This window comes from Typha latifolia, chromosome 7, assembly GCF_019914945.1.
Source record: "Typha latifolia isolate L0001 chromosome 7, TyphaL0001v2, whole genome shotgun sequence".
Taxonomy (NCBI): Eukaryota; Viridiplantae; Streptophyta; class Magnoliopsida; order Poales; family Typhaceae; genus Typha; species Typha latifolia.
The window spans coordinates 10654953-10678140 of NC_133092.1; the positions used below are offsets into that span (position 1 = coordinate 10654953).

At 34.6% G+C, this 23188-nt stretch overlaps 1 protein-coding gene across 1 annotated transcript in view; it reads right to left on the reverse strand.

Annotated features, from left to right (window-relative positions):
- LOC140791947 (THO complex subunit 2) overlaps window positions 1–23188 on the reverse strand; it is a 40734-nt gene extending 17546 nt beyond the window's left edge. Inside the window, exons 1-20 of the mRNA XM_073142677.1 lie at window positions 22869–23188; window positions 22654–22779; window positions 16006–16047; window positions 14818–14877; window positions 14665–14727; window positions 14169–14249; window positions 13059–13133; window positions 12915–12962; window positions 12666–12734; window positions 12431–12564; window positions 9222–9297; window positions 8702–8892; window positions 6183–6263; window positions 5601–5811; window positions 5014–5238; window positions 4853–4933; window positions 4646–4765; window positions 4483–4542; window positions 3706–3833; window positions 38–134 (exon numbers count right to left, since the gene is read on the reverse strand). Coding sequence (XP_072998778.1) covers window positions 38–134; window positions 3706–3833; window positions 4483–4542; window positions 4646–4765; window positions 4853–4933; window positions 5014–5238; window positions 5601–5811; window positions 6183–6263; window positions 8702–8892; window positions 9222–9297; window positions 12431–12564; window positions 12666–12734; window positions 12915–12962; window positions 13059–13133; window positions 14169–14249; window positions 14665–14727; window positions 14818–14877; window positions 16006–16047; window positions 22654–22779; window positions 22869–23003 — 2103 coding nt within the window. The 5' untranslated portion in view covers window positions 23004–23188. The remainder of the gene's footprint in view (window positions 1–37; window positions 135–3705; window positions 3834–4482; window positions 4543–4645; window positions 4766–4852; window positions 4934–5013; window positions 5239–5600; window positions 5812–6182; window positions 6264–8701; window positions 8893–9221; window positions 9298–12430; window positions 12565–12665; window positions 12735–12914; window positions 12963–13058; window positions 13134–14168; window positions 14250–14664; window positions 14728–14817; window positions 14878–16005; window positions 16048–22653; window positions 22780–22868) is intronic.

Sequence of the window (23188 nt, forward strand, 5' to 3'; positions counted from 1 at the left end):
ACAATGGACAAAAAAGCATCTAAAATTCCAAATATACCTCCAGCAAAACAAGCTCAATACCCGAGCCCTTCTTCAACTGGTTAACAAGATACTGAAAAAGACCTCTCAACTCCATTGAAGGGTACTTTTTACACCTATAAACAAGGGAATTAATGCACATCGATGGAAACCAAAACTATTAAAATTTAGCTTTCATCTGTGCATTAAATATGAACATTCTGCTATATGCATATATAGTATGATATGCTAAATGAATAATTATGAGCAACTTCTTCAGCATAGTTACCCTAGCCCCAAAGAAAGCAAGAAAACAGCCAGCAATCATTGTCTTGAGAACAATAATGATGCTTTACAACATCAACTGCTTCTGCTATAGTCCTACCTACTATTCATTAAGATTCACTGCAGAGAAAGCTCATGACTGCAAAGGAACATCATAGCATGAAACATTAAGTAAAGAAAACAGACAATGGGAGCCCATAAGAGCAGCAGAGGAAACTTTAAAACAATTGCCAAAGTTGAGGCTTGTGAGTAAAAGTAAAAAGAAGTATCCTTCATTAAAGAGACATTAACTAGTGAAATTGCTACTTTCTGAACAAAAATGATGCTCTCCACCACATATAAATCTATCTACTCTGGCTCAAACGAGTACAAATTTCAGTTTTAATAGCTGAATTCTTATCCACCAAGTTTTTGAATTATAAAATGTTTAAACTGGCAAAAAGGAGGTACCACTGCAAGCAATATTCATCTCTTAAAACATATATGGAGCTTTAAAAAGCAGTAAACCAGGGATATGGCTCGCCACTAAAATCTAAATTAATATTAATTAAAAAAATGCCTGATAAATACTGTAGAATTTACCATTCATATTAATAGAATAGCAAATATAAAAGACATTATGAACAGAAATAAGCCCTAGATAAAATAGTATTCATTAAATTGTCAATATATTGTCATACTGTTAGCAAAAATAATTAGGATCTTTTTTCATATATTGCCTTCTAAAATTTCTTATTTGTGTTTATACCTGCCTACACATGGACTTTGCAGGCGTACACCTCAAATTTTAAGTTAGGTGTCAAAATGTAACATGAGAGGTATCCATGCAAATACCAAGGGTTAAGGGGTACACATTTAAATACAAACTTAGAAGGGTATATTTACAAATATGGTACTCAGCTATAAACACAAAAGCCATATCATTAATACAAATTGATTTAAAACATACTATTGCAACTAAGTACATGTAAACAAGCATATGTAGAACTACATTTATTACGCCAACAGTTCCTTCTTACATATATAGAACATACAACCAAATATTGAGATGGAGTCTGATTCACAATCCACTGAGCCAGATCCACACATCTTTAACTAATCTACCAAAAGGAATGCCAAATCCCCTGTTCTACTTTTAGTTTGATCAAAAGGAGCAATGCATCCAAGTGGCGAACAAAAAGACAAGTGTTATGTAGAACTACGAGATTTTCCTAGCTCCATCAGAAGTTCACTAGTCAGGGTATCCCATAATGAAAAGTTTTCAATTGAGAAGCTACTCAAGTTGTGATATTAAGATACTTGATCCTAACTAAGATAACTCTAGTGATTGCAGCTTTTCCTTGTTGAAATGCACCAGAAGACCATCTCAGCAAGTTTTGGAACCATGTTTCACCTTTTTGTTACCCAGCTTCAGATGCTTAATTTGGCAATTACAAAATAAACAAGCCCATCTAATATGAAGAAGTTTGAAACTCCTATATGCCAAATAAGTCAATTTCAGCAGCATCCAAACAAATCATACTGATGACTTGAACAGAGATTTCCAATTAATGAATCATCAAAAAGAAATAAGTGCGCCTAGGTCAAAAGTTGCATAGTAAGAAAACACAACATTCATGACTATGCCATACTTTCCATTTCGGTGGCATATGGGTTTGGTTTGGGGAAAAAATTAAACTATGGTTTGGAAAAAGAGATCAGATAGTGAAGAGGGTTTTGATTCAGTAGGGTAGGGTAAGGTGATAGATCTAGGAAAAGGATTTTAATTTGGTTGAGTTGGCTAGGGTGGGATATAGGCTTATAGCTTAGAAATAATTCAGAAATTTTATAAAGGTATTTAAATAATATAGTCAGTTGAGTTACATAAACCATGGACTAAGGTTAATAGCAGTAAGTCAAAGTAACAACAGGGTGTTAAATGAAATATAAGGTCAGATTACAAAATTCTCAAAACTGGGGTGTTAATCATAATCAAAGAATGATTGCCATAAGTTTAACTTTTCATAGTTAACTTTTGTAGATTGCCATAAGTCATTCTCAAATATCCAACATGTGGTTTACCGGTTAAGAGGAACCAAGTTATTCACTTTAGGAAATTAAAGTCCTTCATGCAACATACAGCACACACAATGCAACCATAAATACTAACTAAATTGACCTAACACATTTAAGAATTCTTAGTGCTACTATGAAGCATATGTACATCATAGACATCCATGACAGGCATTGCAACATAGTTGTACATCCATAAAATCACATAGCATAACACGCCTCTCGATCTCTGTGATGAGTTGAGATGGATGGAATACACCCTTTGCAAAAACACACAGATAAGAGAACCAAAATCTAATTTTAGCAAAAATAAAATTATCAAATCTATATACTAGTACCAAGCACTAGTAATAGCAATTGGGGGTTATGACACTCATATTGTGACATGCACTTCTCAGAAAGCACCAATTACATGATCATTATTATCTCTGACCATCCATTAGAAATGAAGTACATGACATTAAGTACTTGTAAATTTGTAATTGCTTATTATTAGATATTGATAATGAAATTAAGATCTCAGTCTCTGCAGCAACAACAATATTGTTTATACTTAAGGTGGCATCTGAATGTAGTTTTAGCTCCTACACTTCGTTAGCTACTCTCATTTTTTAAACTTGAATAAAGTAGCCTAAACCAGTTTAGAAAATTTTGGTGTTTGATTATCAACCGGTTTAATGTTGTCATATGTCATAGTTAAACTTAATGTGACATCAAAAAATACTGAATTTAAGAGATTTTGTGTCAAATGACCATAATACCCTTCATACAGTATGGGTGAGGAGAGTAGAGAGGGAGTGAATGATTGAAATGATAGTAATTAAATGTCTTTTCAAGGGCAAAATGGTAATTGAATTTGTTGGTAAACATAAAATAATAGGATGAAAGAGGAGAGGACAGAGAAGAATGAGTTTAAGTAAGCCGTCCTAAACCCATTTTACCTTCAACTAGTGTTTGGACTTTGGACACAACCAGTTTAGTGCTAACTAAACTGGTTTAAAAATAAACCTAAAAAATGCAACCTAAAGACTAACCACAAAATTAACATACTAGTTGATTAGTATGGAAAGCAATTCCATCAAATATTAGACACAAAGTAGATGTTAGACAAATAAACACATGCTTATGATACTACTCGCATATGACATTTTTTAGTACCATGGAATACAAGGAGAGCCTTCTCAAAAGTTTTGTTGGCTAAAAGTAAGCAAATTGACTTCAAAATATCCCTTATTACCATGTCAAAGTATACGGCATGTTTAATGTCATCCACACTACAATACAAAAATAAAGCATCGTTCTGCAAAATGTAGTTGATAAAGCACTTAGGCAGCTACTAATGAAAACTTTTTTGAAATTAGAGGAACATACAGGTGACCCCAAAAGGATGCAAGTGACTGAAGCCAATCTGATAAATTCAGCCCATCATCTTTAAGCTTCTCACGTCCTCCTTGAGCCAAACGTTCAATTACAACATATTCTAACATATCATATTCCAGCTGTGACATCGAAGTCATAAACAAATATAAAAATTAGAGCGATTAGGAATAGATCAATCAGTAGCAAAATCATATAAAAAGGATCTAAAATTTGGCAAGTATCTCGTATTAACTATTACTTCAGTCTCGAATATGAATACTACTTTCCCTCAAGCAAGTCATAAATGCAAAGGAGAAAAGCTAGCGCTGAAAACAAATCTCAAAAGAGAAAACTGAAAAGGTAGTGAAACAAAACCTACAGGAAACGCCATAACTGAACGATTATAATTGCATTAGAAAGTCAATCCGTATTTCTTCTTGATAGCATTATCCGAATCCATACATAGTATGAGACCTAAACTTAGCAGATTGTACTAAAAAATAAGCAAACCCAGTATCATACAAGCATAGAAAAGTTCTTGACATTGTGTACAATCAGCTATGGCAAAATAAATCCAGCATCAGCCAGAGAGCACATCTAAAGGAAACATAAATCATAGAAGGATCATCATGTACCTTTAACTTAATCTAATTGCACAACAAGATTGTATACGTAATAAACTATTTGCACAATCCTTCATTATGTTTTCAAAGAAGAATGCAATCAAGTTGTTTGTTACGTTTAGAGAGGCACCATAAATCCATAATAGACAAAAAGACTAGAAAATACCTGTGTCAAGTACTTAAAAGCATCTACCACCGGTGTTATCATATCCCTGTATGCCTCAATCTGCCAAAAGTATAATTACAAATATTTGTTATTCAATCAAAAAGAGAAGGAAAAAAGAAAGTCAGTCCCTAATTCAGAAAAGTAAATATTTTATGCAAGAAACCTGGTGCACAATTGTCCGAAGTACAGTCATCGGATTAGCGTGAGCAAGTTTAGCTACCATGCGACCAAGCTGCTTCAAGTTTTCCTTTGCAAGTCGTTTCAAGATTCTTCTGGTGTCCAACTGATGAAATATAAAAAAACTAGAGACCTCTTAGGTGACATGTATGAAGCATGATTATCAATATTCACATGTGAAAAAGTGGGCAACCTTTGCAATTTGCTTTGCAGCCAGAACCATAGGCATTCGTTCATCATCCTTTTCCCATTCACCATACAAACGATAACGAACCTACACTTGAAAATCATCCATAATTGCATCCCATTCGGAATAAAGGTAAGAAATAAAGTACCCAAAGTGATGTGACAAACCTCATAAGGAAGAAGATACATGACTTCCCAAATCTCCTGCCCAATAGCAGGATTTGCAGGAAGCAACTGCAATGAAGGAAGCACACAAGACCCTAATGCTTCTTCAACCCTAAGCCTAGCTTCTTTAAATTTCCTTGTTTCATTTGTATCAGGAGAAATCACAAGTGAACCATTAGAAGGTAATTCTTGTGAAGATAAATAATATGCTTTCAACACTCTGCACACCTGCAGTTTTACAGATACAGAAGGTCAAAAGATCACTACTTACCAGCTTCATATAAGCTAAATGAATTGTACCCAAAGCAGCAAGAAAAAGAATTATAGTAAAACCATGTTAATTTTTCAAAAAGAATGACAAGAACCATTAAGAACATTACCCTTAGTCACTTACATATAACATGGTAATGATGCTATATTTCAACTCAGAAAAGATTAGACCTTTTATTTAAAAAATGTTTTACAACCTCTGGTAGACATACATGGTATATTCTTTGGGTTGGGATGGTCCACAACAGCAAGTATCCAACAGTGCCAACCTACCTCAGACTCAAAAAAGTGTATTGAGTATTTATTAAGTATTACAGTACCTTTTGAAGCAATTCAGGATCACGATAAAGATATGGTCCTGCAGTAGCAAGCATCTGAAAGAATTCTCTTGGAAGATTGATAGAAGATTTAGCAGAAGAGACGGACATTAATTCCACACCATCATGATCAGAATCTAAGAAGGCCGCAGAGTTTTCAGGATACATCTGAGAAACAATAGCGTATGCTGGAGACATAGTTTTCTCAATGACCCTACATTTGAAGAAAGAAGCATTACATAAAGAAGCAGATTTCCGAAACAACATTTAAGACTTTTTACATAACATGCGAAGTTGAAAAACCTGCTTGCTCATTTAATTTACTTCAAAACAATAAAACAATATCAGGGACAATAGCTAGCACAGATGTGTCAGTCTACTATTCATAACAAGTAACTTCAACTCCATTTCTCAAATGAGGATATATAAGTTAACAAAGAAACATTTTCTAAAATCAACAAGGACAAGCTTTTGCAAATAAACGATGCCTATCCTCTTCATGTAAATAGGAACTATCTTTCAGTCATGCAATTGACAGTATATGTATCAGAGAGAATCGTCAAGCTTAAGAAATTTGGAGCAAACCTAAATAATCCCTCACAAATTTGTATATGCTCAACTGGATTTAGCCTGGAAAGACGATCAAAGAGTATCTGTGCATGACACCTGGAAAGTTAAGTACAGTGAGACAGTGAGATCAGCAGATATCCAACAATACCTTTAACCTTCCAAATTTATAGAAAGAAATGGTACAAACTGTATAAAGCAACAAAAGAACATAGAAACACAAAAAAAAATGAAAAAGCAACTAAAAGATGATAAAGCATACTAGATGTTATCTGACTAGATTATCAATGTTTTCATACTACTGTAGAAAAAGAAACGAGCTGTGGTCACAATAATATATTTAAAAGAACACAATTTATGTAGAGCATTTTACAGAAAGCTCATGGATACCCAACCACTCAACCCCAAAGGAAAATTAAAAAAAAGAATTGCAAACGATATCTGCTTGGCTAATAACATTTGTCTATTCTTCAAAACTTGTTTACCTTCAAGCTACTACCTTATATATGTTGATGTAATATTCCACCTGAAGATAATTGCCTACTGAATTATTTTAGATGTACAGAATTTCCAAAACAATGCTCGGCAGAGTGAATAATAATTCAAGCCTGCCTTGAATTCTAGGCACTCAACATTCCGTCCAGAATCCAACAAGTAGCATAAGCCTTAGTGTTAATCATTCAACCACAGCCTGATTATAGTATCTTGTGGGGCAAGAGGTGAAGATCAACTGCTTACAAGAGCCTTACAAATTAACATAGGTATTTCACGCAATTCATATTGAAAAAAAATATATATATATGATTTTTGTTCAGAAGCAAGCATAAAGCCAATATAATTCAAGAAACAAACAAAAGAACGTCAAATAGAATGTAAAGCTCAAGAAGCCAATCAACCACTACTTGGTGCTGGACAAACAAGGAAACAAATGTTAGCCACAGCACCCTATCTAAGCAACTGTCACACCCTAGCCTAGTGCTACAAGTTAATATAAACATAGTAATTGTTTAATTGTTCACAGAAGAATAAAAGAATTCTCTGGAGACAATGAATATTGCATAACCTGAAAATGCTGCCAAAATTAAGGGATTCCTTGTGAAATTGAGATTCACTAGATGCCTGAATTTTGAACATGAAGAGGAAGGAATTCATTATTCACGTGATACACTTCCCAGTGGATAAACCCTTAACCTGAAACATTTCCTTGAATTTGGAGGCCTATTTTTAGATCTATGATGCTTTCCTATTACTTTTATGTCAGAAGTATCAACCCTTTAAACCTTACGCCTAATCTGAGTCTAAATTCTAGACCTAGCAGTAAATAAATTTGGCTGATGCAATAGATCTTCATGCATCACTAACATTAGGATATCTGTTTGAAAATTTGCATTTGATAAGATTCTTGGTTTTCAGTATGAGATGACGTTTTGGGGGCTTTCAGTCTTCATAATTTTCCCTCATACTCGATTAAGCTCCTTAATGCACTAATTAATTTGAATTGAAGTTTCTTTTGGATCTTGTGTTTCTCCAAACATAATGAATCAAAATAGTTTAATTTTCCCTGGTACCCGATTAATCTGCTTGGCGCACTAATTAAATTGAACTGAAGTTTCTCTTCGGGTGTTGTGTTTCTCCAGACATTAATGAATCATAATAGTTTAAATGTCTGTGCTACCTTTTTCATTCCTTCTTTTAATGCCACTAAATATTTATCAAAACTCCTATTCCGGAGTACAATACTAAAGTTGCCTGATCAAATACAGATGACAAATGATAACTCCATCCATTTGATGTTCTACGCCTGTTTCATGCACAACCTTTTATCTGTTCACAGCAGTACGAAGACCAGAGCAAGGATGGTTACATTAGATAGGATGCCAACAGCTCTAAATCAATAGTCAGTCTTACAGAAGATATGAAAAAATATATCTTTAATGAATGTCTCATAAAGGCACATGCACCAAAGAGTAAGAAGGGGATATTCTTTATATTGGTGTCAGGTTTCTATCCAGTATCCATAGATGAGTGCAGGTAAGGAGTCTACCACATGGATGTATGGATAAGGACTTTTGGAAGATAATGAGTTGCAGACGCCAAGGACTGAAGGGTCCTTTTTTATTACAAAAGTTTGGGAGGAGATAAATCAATAGAAAATGGAATAAAACTTAACTTAAAAGTGAAAACCTGAAGTAAATGTTGTAAAGGTATATAGCATAGGAAGTGATTTGGCCCTGCTGGTACTGGAGGAAGATAAGAAAAGAAGAAATGAACTTGCTGTTTGTGAAAAGACTTGAAAGAACTCAGATTGACGGAGGACATCACTAGAGATGGAACTTAGAAACAGCAAGCCTGTAGTCAACCCCAAATAATAAGTGCTAAGAGCTTAATGGTGAGGGTTGCATTGTAATACAACCATGAATCAACTTTCACATAATGACTAGAACTAAAAAACTCTCCCTTACATACAAGTATAATAAACAAAAAAGGAAGCCAAGAAGCAGGCCAGTCATCAAACTTTATTATGGAGCCTAACTTACCAATCATCAACTGAAAGGAAACCAATGAGCAAACCAAGTTTCTGATTCTTCTCAATCTCAGAAGTTCTTTCAGTAACTGCATCATTTTCCATGTCCAGCGCAGTGTATAAGTCGATAGTTACATCTTGCTTTTCATCATCCATGAGGTCCTTTCCCGTAGCAGCAAGATTAATTTTGCCAATTTTGTTAGCCTGGCATTCGAACAACAGACAATAGACTGGATCATATGGAATATTTCATAAAGGAAAACTGGAAAACTGAAATCAAAAGGCATTTTGCAACATAATGCTGGTGCAATAATGGCATGAACAGCTCAACAGCCCTACACATGTATAAAGCATGCAGGCATGTGAATCTAGTGAACAAAAGAGGGCCACAACAATTATAAGTTGATAATGCTAGTCCAAAGTGTAGCCTCTACCAATTAATTTGATAATGTGTATCTCTTGCGAAAAGCTTAGATTCATTCCACTTCCAGTAAGCGAAAATACAAGAGAAGAAATTATAAGATCAACCAAACCTCATCGACTCTCTTAGCAATTAACGCATCATAGTACTCAAAAGCCTCATCATCCTCCGGAAGTAAGTGAACATATCTGAGATAAAAAAGGAAATAAAAGAACTGTAAAAAAGAAAAATTGCTAACCTAACAGATAAAGCTAAATAAACAAAAGCTATTACGCTGCATGAAAAATCAAAAAGTAAAGCAGTATTACAAATAGAAGGGAGAAAAAGCAAAGAAACAGCATATCAACAAAAAATCACTCAAACTATTAGTGACCTCAACCAATACAATAACAACAGCCATTCAGCAGTCCTAACCAATACATTTCTAAAAAAAAAAGAAAAAAAGGCGTAGAAGATATTCCTCCAAAACTTAATTGTGTCAACTAATTGCTATCTCTAAAGAAAACATTTGAATCGCTACAACAATCATACTTCCACCAAGAGTTCAACTATTTTCATGATGTTACACACTTACACAAGCAGGTGTAAGCATTTAAATAGGTGATAGAAGAAAGAAAAAAACAAAGGGAAAAAAAAAAGATGCCCTCATTTACAGTAGAGAATCTAAAATGCAGCTTAGATTAACTTAGACCTGTGATCTTCCTGCTATAATAAAAGATATAGAATAAGCAAATGGATACTAGCAAATTTTACTGGCAATTTGAGCCAACACCCTCAAGTAATAGGAAAGTTGTCCCTTAGGACATGCCCCAGATATCACTTTGATCCATGTGCAAACAAAAGATTAAAAAAATATTCAAACAAGAGAAAATTCATGAGAAAAAGAAAATTAAGTACCAAAGACTGTTCCATTAGTTGACATATCTTCATTATCCATGGAGTGCCTAACAATGTTTCAAACTTCTAATTCCAAAAGGCACTCTCTATCGATAGGCAAGATCACATCTCACCCTGTACACACATTTTGGTATATCCAAAACTTTGAACTTAAAAGACAAACCTTTTTGATGCGGTCGGAGAAAAACATGTAGCAAGCGAGCTAATTGAACTAAAACATTGCAAAGAAAGTTCAATGGTTTTAAATTGATTAACATCTAGATTCTAGGGTCTCTTCTATATGCAGTCACACAAGTACAAATTTAACTTTTTTATAAAAAAGGAGGAAAAGTTTAAGATGCTGAATATAAATAAACGAAAACACAATTGCAATATGGAATTAGAAGTTTTCACTTAATAATGCCTTATTAAAAGGATGCACACTCTAATTTCACTAAATTTCTAGTTAACAGAATTATAGAACTATTTCTACTGAAGATGATATAATTTAGTTAAGTAGAACAACATCGAGAAGCCTCAGTAAGACAGTAAATTTAATTCACAAACAGATAAAGGCGAATTTTGGTTTATGTATCAATCTTCCAATAATCAAATGGACAACACCAGAACAGAAGATGTCAGAGCTTAATTTGATAACCCTGCATTATACTCAAAAAGGAGACTAGTTATTCATTATTAACCAATTTTATTAATTATTTAAGAAAATACTTTCTATTAGGGTTCAATCCAATGAATAAAACAGGTTACCAAGAAGACCAATAATAAAGGCAAAACTGATCATTAATAGTTCCAAATAGCACAAATAAAGAGACATGGGCACAATCCAGTAGAATATCACTGGAATACATGAAACTCGCCTTTGCTTCCCCAAGAATTTCACTAATCATCTAAAGTAAACAAACAAGAAATAATCCCATTGGTTGATGCTCTATGGTGCACATTACGCATTAATAAAGTGAAAAGCAGATCAACAAAGATGTTATCCTCACAAGGTCTGATGCCTCTTTGATAATTGACAGTTTCTCTCCAAGAGTTGTATTACTAAATTTTAGACTGACGAAAGAATATGGAGAACCAGATCCAGCATTGTGCGGATATCAGCTTGCAGTTCTGTGCAGCAGCACCAAAAAAATTAAAAACAATATGATGCTTTTCACGAGCACTTCATGTAGCATATAATATGCCCCCTGATAGCATATTTCAGTTCCTCTTCCATTTCCTGCCAGATAGCTCTCTTCAGAAACAACCCATTTTTAAGATCATTCAATAAATTGTAATGAGTGGTATACCAGTATCACCGGTAGCAATTCAAGGCAACCATCCTATGCTGTAGAGAAGTTATGACATAAATTCTATGTAGGTCTTGCTTCAAATAGCACAGCTAGCTCCACCGTGAATTAACACAGAGTTTTCCATTATCCTCAATGTATAAGTGCCTGAATTGAATATTTATTTTAGTGTATTTGCAAGAACTCCAAGTATAACTTCGGTCACTTTAGACCACATTTTGATAAGCCATCAGTCCTCTCTGTATTTGGCTGGAAGTGACAACCAAAACGCAAACAACTATGATGCACCATCCTCAAATTCTTATCAGTCAATCTCCACAAGTTCTGACCACAAAAATAGCCACATGGAAAGCGTATATTACAATGCATCAACTGGATGCACAACACCATAGTGACTGCCCAAAAGAACTTTCAAATGGAAGAGGAAAAAGAATATCCCGTAAACTTTCAGTAGTCATCACACTCTCAATGTAGGCCAGCACCATATTAGCTGACCAGCCATAAGCAATACAAGTAAGCAAAACATAACAGCCATAGTCTTGCTTACAGGTACATTGTCCAATAAACCTAACTTAACAAAGCTATGATAACTTCAACCATAAAATCTCCTGTCCTGACAACCAGATTTCAAATCTTTATAAACCAGCTGATAGAAACCAAGGGAAGATCTCATCAGATATAACAGAATCCAATTTGCAAGCCTTCTGAAAATACGGATACAGGGCATCACAGTATCCAAGTACTTGCAGCAAGATAAGTCCAATTTATGAGCACCACATGTGATGCAAAAGAAAATTTGAGTTAGCTATGAAAGAAGACCAAGTTAAGACCAAACGGGTGCAGTCTTCACTAATGATATTCAATGACAAAAACAGTTGTCACCATAAGGCTAACTTTTGGAACATCATATATCCTACTGAACAACGATATGACAGATGCAGATTTCATCAATAATACTCTGGCTAGTAATACTCACCATAAGATATGAACAAAGTTATATTCACAAAAGCATGATATACTAAATAGAAGGGGGAAAATGAGAGAAGAATGGAATATAAAAACTAAGAAAACCCGAATAAAAATACAAAGGCACAAAGAAAGTTAAATCATAAGTAGTATGGGCAAGAAAACTTACATACTATCAAGACCAATAAAGTTTGCTTTCACCAGCAAAGCTGCAAGCCGGAAAAGCCCAGAAGGAACAGGAGTATTAACTTCCATCCGCTGATAATACTGGAACTTAAACCCCAAAATTTGAGCAGCATGTGACTGTAAAAAATAAATGAAGTGGTCAAGCATGAAGCGAGTCAGTGTCATGTGGAGAGTAATAATAATTTCTAAATATATCAAATGAAGATGATAAAACAGACCTTTGGAAAAATAGGTATGAGATTATAAAAGGTATTGTTCTCAGGATAGAGTTCGAAACACTCTAACACCTGATATAAAACAGCCAAAAACAAAAATTCATGAATTAAATCAAAAGGTTATGAAAATTAGATTTCCTAAGTGATCATTAGCAATAAAAGCTTGCATAAAGAGCTTTCCTGCAATAGATTCCTAAATAAATATCTAAACTTCTAAGCTAAACAAACACAGAACATATAAGCAGAACTTACAATATCAAAAACACGATTTGGGTCCAGATCAAAATGACCAATTAACGACTGCGAAAAGGAGCAGCGTATTAGAGAATATTGGAAAGGAGAAATAATTGTTCATGTTGTAACTGAATTTGTAAATGAATTATCCAACATGGGAACCTTTATTATGCTGATTGTCACTACTGACGTAGTCTCATTCATCGCATCTAGACCACCTTGACAAAGAAGTGTCACCTTGTAAAAATCCAGACAGATAGAAGAAAAATTAGTCGATTCCTTGTAATGAATCAGGAAAAAGAAATCATATCAAGCAGAAAAATAGAAATTGGAGTACCAAGAATCTCCAGATATAGATGAAGGTGGATTCTTTTATTAAATTATAAATAAACTTGAAACATGTCATTGATTCCACTACTTGACACGAACACCAGTGTTCAAATAATGAGAATCCCACTGCCATTAGATGTTCTTTCAAATACTTGAGAATAGGAAAAATGAGGTTCTACCATATCGATGGCCTTGGACAATATGGGCAATAAAGCTATCAAATGGACAAGCAATTGCGAAGGTCCAGAATTACATTTAAATCATGCTAGTTTTGCTATGCTAGTTTTGCTATGCTAGAGAAACAAATCAAAGACACCACGGCTATTATGTTGCTATGCTAAAGGAAAAAATCCAAAGCCAAGTTAAGCGTACAGAAATAGAAAATTATATTGTTCAATTTCAACCATCCAAGTATGTAGAAAAACCATAAAAAAATATGACCAAGAAGAAAGTAATATATTAAGTATCAATATCCATACTGTCTGGAGCATACCCCACTAAAGCAATATTACGACATACCAATATAAATTTCACTATTAACCTCTTAATGAAGAACTGAAATAAGTTCCAGATACAACTGAGAGTATTTTTCTGAGATATATTAAAATCAAATAGTCTTCCAACCAACAAATTACAACATTCCATCGAAGTTGAGAGGAAACAAAGATTCTCCAAGAGGTAAGCAATTCCACAGCGAAGATGACATTTCAAGTTTTCAGCATGCATGAAAACAATACTTGGCCTGACATGTGACGAGCAAGCTAAAATGGTCTACGCTCATTTTTCTTTCATTTCTCTTTACTGTATCCAAGCAGACTGTATTGAAAATCTATAATCTGATTAACCCAGTTGATTTCATGGCAAAAATCAAAGAGAATATTTCAATACTCTCACTTAGGTCCTCTGCAGCATATTCATGATTAAAATGTGTGTTGTACTTACCAATTTGGCATACCCCTCGCTCTCTTCTCGTAAAAGATTGAATTTTGTTTGCTGATACAAAAGGCGGGTGTTAACTCTAACCTGTGATCCATGAATAGACACCTTTGTTATACCAAGACAAGAAATTAAACAAGCATCCTAAGGAAATATAAACAGCAAGAGAGAAAAAAAAAAAAGTGGAAGCAGTTTTAATGAAAGGCAATCAGCATTACCAAATTGAGCCGTAAATCAAGATATATAATTTTCTAGATTTGTTGTATGGTCCATTATTTAGATTGTTCATGAGAAGAAACATTATAATAGCATTAGAAGTGCACATGTAGGAACATTGGCAAGACCAAATGTAATGCAAGAAAAAATATGGTTTGTTTCTCCGCTACTCTCCAAAGGGTCAGAAGACCAGAAGGATAGGATATGGTTATGTTAGGTAATGCAGTTTTCTTACTATGCCTAAATGGGAAGTAATCAATGATTAACTTGGATCCAGCCAGCATACCTCTTTGGCCTTTAAATCTTGAGATTTGGTTTTACTTAGGTCAGCCTCCCAGAGAAATTCTTCCTATAAGTGGAGTAGAAAAAGGTAAGCACATTTTGTACATAAATGGATGCCTCAGTTGGGCAACAATATATTTCAACATAAAATATTAACCTCACAGCGCTCCTGCAGAAGCCTAGGCAAAATTAATGAACACTCCACCAACGACTTTGCCTATATATAAGAAATCATAAGGTCAGAAACGAGCAAAATGAACAAATCGTGGAAAGATTCACAAGTACATCAAACATCAAAGAAAATTCATCAACAATATTATGACAACTTGAAATAGTAAATATTCGCAAATACTGTCAAAAGCAATAAGAAGATTCATGATATTAACTACAATAAGGTGAAAAGCAAGCAGCACTGATCCTTCAATACTAAATAAATGCTAAGCAAAGTGCACAACATAGTAAAGAATGCTCTAATAGCCTAATAGACAAGATTTGTTCATAGTTTTCGAGCTGCCTCAATGATTCAACATTACATAATCCATGGCTTGATTCTTGTTGTTTTAAGAAAGGAAGGGGATAAGAAAGTCCCAGCTGACATCGAAACAACCACAGTGGAAATGCCATAGCTTACTACTTAACGCCTTCAGAATCAGAAGAAACACACAGAATGTATTTTCTCTGGTAAATAGTTCTGCTGCATGCAGCAAAGGGACACTCTTACAGTACCTAACAAGCATAAATGTATTTTTTTCCTAGTAACTATAAAAATATGCAAAACAATGGAGAATAATTCCACTTCCATATGATGAAAATGTAGCTTTGACATATGCACTGTTCTCGCAGCATATTGAATAGAAAATCTAATACATGGAAAATTAGTGTAAGCATATTGAACTAACAGTCTTTCCTCATTCCAATGTTCCGCAATAGAAACAGGAGGCGTTAATAAGCATCGAAAGAAGTACAAGCATTCAACTATATTGATAAGGTAGTATAGTATCTATTAAAGACAAAATAATATGTCCATGAATGAATATTAAAGAAAATGTTAAACTATGGTCCTTCAAGGAATATGCTTTATAATTCATTAACTTTTCCTGCTTGAATTTGCAAATAGAACCAAAATGAATAGAAGCACAGTAGTTTGATGCCAATTAAGTTCACTAAACAGTTAAACTCCAGAAGAATTAATATGAAAGATAATAGTAACGAATGGATTTCCAAAACACTTCAAGATGCACAGCCTATTACATAACAGAAACAAATAAAACAACACGACTGCAAGAAAGAATGATTGTTATAATTTTCCAAAAGAGAAAGTAAAAGAACCAAAATAATATCTTACCATTTTGACGAGACGACTACGATAATCCCCCGAGATTGTAAGCTGCCAAATCAGATGATAAATACAAATTAGGTCTGCAATAACTAATTTGTCAAATTGCAAACCAAATGGCCTATGGGTTAATTGAAATGTAAACATAAAAGAATAACTAGACCTTTAATTCTATTAACTCATTATCTTCTCTAAAAGCCTAAAGAACGTTTGTTCAAAATCCTTTACATTCTAACCATCCCCTCACGTCTAAGCTTGAGATATTTAAACAGCCCAAGATACGAATTTTACATTAAAAGAGTGGAGGTACATGTTTTTAATTGCAAATAAGACTGGTGGGATTCAAACTCAAGACCTCATGCTCCCATGTCATATTAAACAATCAACTTCCCTAAAAACTTAAGTTGATAGAAGAGAGTGGCTTTAATGCTTTAGGCCCCCGTTCACTTATGGAATGAAGCCAATTCTAGTATAAGTATTCTAATTTTTAATATAAGAAAGGAGAGCTAATACCAGTATAAGTTATTATATTGTTTGGTTGAATACTAGTATAAAAAGTAATAACTATATTTGATATGACATTAAGTTCATATTAAAATATTGGAGAATAATAAATTTGTATTGGGAATAGGTGATGTTTTATATTAAATGATGAAAATACCCTTGATTGGATGTAAAGTAATGGTAATAATATATATTTTCTGAAATAAAAAAATATATTTTATTAAAAATGCGGACTTAAAGTACTTCATATATTTGCCCTAGGACAAATGCGGACTTACAAATACATAGCATTGTGGACATATAGCCATGTAGTGAATGACAATGCAGATATATAGTCATGTAGTGCGAGGCTATGCAGACATATAGCTATGTAGTACATAGCAGTGCGAACATATAGTCATATCGTGTGTAACAATACAAATATATAGCTATATAGTGCATGGCAGTGCAGATTTATGTAATTATTGTGTGAACTTATGTGATTATGTCTTTGTACTGCGTTGCAGTATGGATATAATAGTGTATTTATATAACATGACGGTCTTCCGAGAGAAGAGAGGAGAGTAAGAGAAGGAATCTTAACTATTGCTGACATGATATGTAATTAAGTGATGTCTAATCTAGGAAAGAAATAGTAATTACGAGTTATTATTAAAATATTATTTTAAAGTTATATGGAATAAAATAAGAGAGAATGATGAATTAGTACAGCAAAAGAAGTTAAGTTGTTGTTTAATTACTATACCAGAATAAGGAGGCTTATTCTAGAATAAGATTATTCCTATTCCACAAGTGAATGAGAGTTTATATTCTAAGTTGTAAGTTGTAACAAATTCCAACTACTTTGCATTAGTTATTTGGATCCTTTTCTCCATCTGTATCTATTAAGTGGAAAGATCTATACCAAATCATATGCTATTACATCTTTTTAACTACTTACTCCCTATTAAATAATAGTCTTCCCTTACATTATAAGGAACTTTTTTATTGGATGGAATAATCACTCCTCTTTACTAGCATAACAATGCAGTCTCCATCAAATATTTCCCAATCATTTCAATTGACTTATATAGTTATATGTAACTAATCCTTTGTAAGTGGTACCCTAACTTTTGTCTGGAGTTGTAGTAGTGCCTAATTTAATTAAACATGTATAAGAGTTGGATCCATATCCATGTAGTAAGTCAGGATCTAGAGTAGCATGGATCTTAACCCTTAACAAGAACCCAATCTTACTAATATTATCCACTCCATTTATTAATTAATCATGTTGGAATCCAAACTGGGTGTCAAATCATATTTTGACTTAAGAGTTAAGACAATGACCATGCATAAGTTAGGGCAACATCTATTGCTTTCTTATATCATTGATGTTGAAGACTTGACCTCAATGACTTAGTACACAAATTGCTTGTTTGTTGTTCATAAAAATACATCCGGAAGATATACAAGTTATTTGTCTTTTTTGGAGCTAATGCTTTCTCAGATGCCTCTAAAACTATCCTTGGACAAGGATCATTTTAGATGACCACCGTAGGAATGATGTTAAATCTTGCTTCTATCCATGCAATTCACCTTACTTCGGAGTTTTTGACCAAACTAAGCATGTTGTCAAACTTTAATGCTGGAATAGGCTACCTCCCAAACTTAATGCCACTTCAGGTACATAGTCACTTGGAAAAATGTGTACTAGTCATATCAACTATATCGATCATCCGTTTTAAATTATTCGGATTGGAAATTGGCCATACCGATTATTCCATTTCGGCAGTACAAATCGGGATAATCAAAACTTCAATCCATGCACAACAATGTGTCTAACGAATTAATTGGGTAAGTCTTTATGAAATATGTCTAATAAAATTATTCAAATCAGTGAAATCACATATACTCATTTTCAAAATAAAGAGAAAATGCCGTTATTAAGTATTAACAAGCAAAATATATTGTAATATAGTGTAAGGGTTAGTATGAAATGCAAATGTTTTGATGACAAATGTTATATCTTGAAGAATACACAAGCAATTGTGATATTTTGAAACTTTCCAATGGCAATAATGTAAAAATCCCTATTTAATTTGGTTCAAGGATTGTCAAGATGGGCCTCTCAACTACACGTATTGGCATGCACCGTTATTGTGAGTCATTAGTATGTATCTTCATATTCTTCATGTGGACCCCACCCCAATCATGCTAACTCTAGTTAACCCATATCAACTGTGTGCTGACCATATACCTTGTCATTACGTAACTTTTTAGAATAGGGTGACGATCATGCAGGCCATGACAATAAGCATGTAGTGTCAATGGGCTAAGAACAATATTCTAGAAAAAGGTCATGGCAGCCACCTTAGCATTTTCGCAACCTAAATGCTACGATTTCCTTGTAGCAATAAGAAATACCATTTTGGGCCAACACCCCTTGGCTGGTCAATGCCAGATGGTGGGCTTCAAAAAGGAAGCCCAACTATCCAATAAAGAGCCAACAGCGTGTCCAATAGCACACCGACAAACTAATTAACATACCCAATAACATTTATTAGACCCAATTATATAACTTAAATCCAAAAAACCTTAGTCAAACTAGGAAGCCCTAGATTAGCATGAGACAGAAAATAGAGGAAAAGGGGGAGGTAGAAAAGGGAGAAGAAGAGAAAGAACAACGGGGAGGAGTTTGCTACTGCCATGTGCACTCGCCAGCATGCTATTTGTACTCATTACTACTGCCATCTTTGCATCTTCTTTGTTTCCCTTCTTGTCTTCCTTTGTCTACTTGCCTCTTTTACCATTAACGCCTCAATCACACAATCCAAAATGTTGTTTCTTTTTTACCTTTTTCTCTTTGCTGTGAATTTATACACTGCAACCAGATGAAGAAATTGCCTGAAATCAGCCCAATTCATACACTCCTCACTGCAGGACATTCCTGCAGTCATATGCAGCCCTTACTGTAGGAATTTCATTTTTTATATTATTATCTCAGACTATTGCTTAGATACATAAATTGTATAGTATATCACTAGTTGAACAGTTCTTATGTCTAGATCATTGGTTTATATATAAGATGAGTAGTTTAGGAAGGGTAAATTGTTAATTTACTTTAGATGCCCGTCTTGGCTCATGTCACCCACTATGATGTTCAGTGGATACGCAATCCGCTGAGTACCATGAAACCCCTTGACTGCTATGTACTTGCCACACTTTTTAAAAATTATTTGGGAGAATTAGACTGGGCATTGACCTGGCAAGATGTAATGTCACTAGGTTTTTGGTTCAACCAATGGGTCGACCTCTGGTGTATCTAAGAACATGTTAAAATATTTGAATAATATATAGGTAGTTCTAAATAATTCAAAAAACTGAAGAAAAAAATTATATAAAAGCAAAACAATTGTATTTCTTCTATGAGTTAACCAAATTTAAGTAATCTTTTACATTTAAGTACATCAAATCATGTAATTATACAAAATCACACCTTAATTACACTACTATTTTTTCAAAGATTGAATTAGTTTAATATTTAGAATTAAATTATCTTTACGATAAAGAAAAGAATCATTGACGATCAAGGACAAATAAGTAATTTTGGAAAGTGAGCAACTCAGTAGGTTTGCAAGAAAACCGTCTGAGTTGCTTGGTTCACCAACTAAGCCACCGAGTTGGCGAGTTTTTTACGGATCAAATATTTTACGGTTTGATAACCAAACTAAACAGCCTTGTCATCAATTCACTGCGATAAAATGCCCAATCCAATCCGATTCCGATAACTTTTGTTTGGTTATCATTAGACCTTAGCATTGCTTGCTCTTATCGGGTGTAGGTCATGCTCAACTCTAAGCATGATTAGTTCCAATAAACTCGAGGCCGACCTGGCCTAGAATAATTGTTAATCTTTCCAAGCCCAAGCCTGCCTTATTTACTTATTGTTTGATGCCAAATCGATGGCTTGAACCATCAACCTGGCAAATAGTTAGGGCAAGGTCGAGCTTAGGCTTAAGCCAAACTTGCTCCACTAACATTAAATACTTGCAATTCAACAAATATTAGCATGCCCAAATACAAGAGTATATTAGATTAGGATGATAAGTATTAGCAATATAAAATTAAACATAGATTCTCATTCCCATCGATACGGTCAGCATTGTCGGCACAGTTCGATACATATCGTGCTAATAAATTATTAACACTGATAACGAGTGGAGTATCTCGATACTCCCTTATGGCCACCCATACCAATGCATGCCACTAAGAACCGAGCATATCTTACTTTAAACAAACCTAATTTGATGTCTCTTCTATCCCTTTTGATACCTCTTTGTATTGTAAAGCTTGATCTATATAGATTTTTTCTTTAGATTTTAGAAATCAAAGGCAAATTTTGATTTTCTGGAAGTTATTTGCCTTAACTTGGAAGATCCAAGAAAAAGTGGAAAAAGCAATGAGATAGAATCTAATTGCATATGCTACACTAATATCGAGTGTCGAAAGACTTTATATTATCCCTTAAAACATATTTTTAGGCCCTAGCAAGATTTAAACTTTAAAGTTTATTTTTTCAATAAATCAAGACTACAACAGTGCACCGGCTCAATACAACATGTGTCAACGAGACATACCATAGTGAGCTAGAGTCGACACACCCAATGCCTTAGGCACGGCAATCCTTAAAATTTAAAACACATAATGTTCATTGTGTTGGGTCTCACAATTTGAACTCGACAAGGCCAATGGACTAAAAATCCTTGACCCAACCCTCCAAGAAATGAATCAAGTGGGTTAGGCTACCCATGCTCAAGCCTAGTTATAATCCTCTTATGATTCAGAATTACAAATGGCTTATAACTCTTTTTTTAGGTGTCCAAGATATGACTCCAACATATGTATTGTTTATAGTTAATCGCTGACCTAACAGGCAAGTTATTAATATAAACGTAGCTAACTCAAATTAATGTCAGCTACTGAAACAATAAATCAGCTGGGCCTTCAGCCCTAGCTAATTGGAATTGGCTGATCTGACAGCTAATTCTATTTGATGTGGACAACACTCACAGATGTTATAAATTTGATTAAAGTTGGTTAACCAAATGACTAATCAAATCAGAAAGGACAGATAGGCGGTCTTACCTACATCAAAGTTCCTTAACCAAGTTTGTTTTCTAACGGTGGAGGAATACAAGAATCGGAGACTGTCAACCCTACAACAAACGCCATATGGAAAATGTATAAGCAGCTAGCCAGCTATCGACTACTTTTGAGCCAAATACCTTTCAATTTAGATAAAGTATTGGATCACATATGTACAATTTGCATAAAGCTAGAAAAAAACTATTCTAGCAAACTACTAGGATCAAAATGAAGAGGATGCTCCTCTTGATGCTGACTCTAATTGCAGAACAAAAGTTCATTTTTCTTCATTCAATGGACTCATCTGCACATATAATGCCTGAACACATACCTAATGCACTGGAAAATTTGTTCGAATCATATTTCAGTTCAATAATTTTCTTAAGGAGTACTACTTGGAACCCCAAACCTGTTTCTCTGATTGGCAATTATAAAGGGTTAACTACATGATAATGTTCTAATAGGCATGGCACGGTCTGCATTTGGTAGATGGACTGCATAACACATATATGGATATATGTGTGTGTGTGGTCAATATTTAATATTAATTAAATTGATAAATATATTCAAACAAGTTGGGAAAAAAAGAGATCTTGAAGAGAAGTAGGGAAGATAGACACATTTCTTAAAACCAAAGTTTGTTTTTTATATCTAGAAATAGTTGTAGTTACAAAAACCAATATAATATGGCTTCAATAATAAGTTAATCCTGTCCTATATTAGTAAACCTTATGCATAGGGTACGCGGCATAGAAAAATACTTATGCTGCTGCATGGACAATTTTTAGAAGTTAGAACAGTCCACATGAATACTACCAACTTGATGAGTGCACATGCTCAGTTGGGTTACGAAAAAAATAGCAATCTTACTTTTCAATACTATGACAAATGACTATCATATTTTTCACGGTTTCCCCCCTCATTGAAATTCTATTTGGTTAGATACTGATTAATTAGACCATAACCATATAACCTAAACAGAGTATTCACACAATAAGTAAACTAAAAAAGCAAACTATCCACACTCACATCTTGGCCCAGGTGCGCCACAATATCCGCAAGCACGGAGCTCATATCCCCCCTCTGATGTTCCTCTGCGAACTCCACCGAATCCAGCGCCGCCCTAAACTTCTGGAACGGCAATTCTCCGCGTATCTGCACCACGAACCGATCAAGAGCCCAACTTTTATACCAAATTCACGAAAAGAACCATGAACCCCGAGAGAGATATCCAAGAAACTCGCCGTGGCCCAGCACAGTTCGTAGAGGAACCGGGTCATCGGGACCGGATCGGGCAGCTTGATGTTTGGGCTGGAGTTCTTCCATTCTTGGAGGCGTTCCTCGGTAACGAACTTGAACTCTAGGGATTGGAGAGACATTGACGGGGGGGCGGGGAGGGAGGGAGGGAGAGAGAGAGAGAGAGAGAGAGACCTAGGGTTTTCGAAAGAGAGCGATGGAGAGGGTGGGAGAGGGGTAGGGTTTCATCAGAGAGATTGGGCTACGGGGTGGAAGACGAAGAAAGACACCCAGGGGTTGGAGGGGGGCATCGCGGGCATCGCAGACA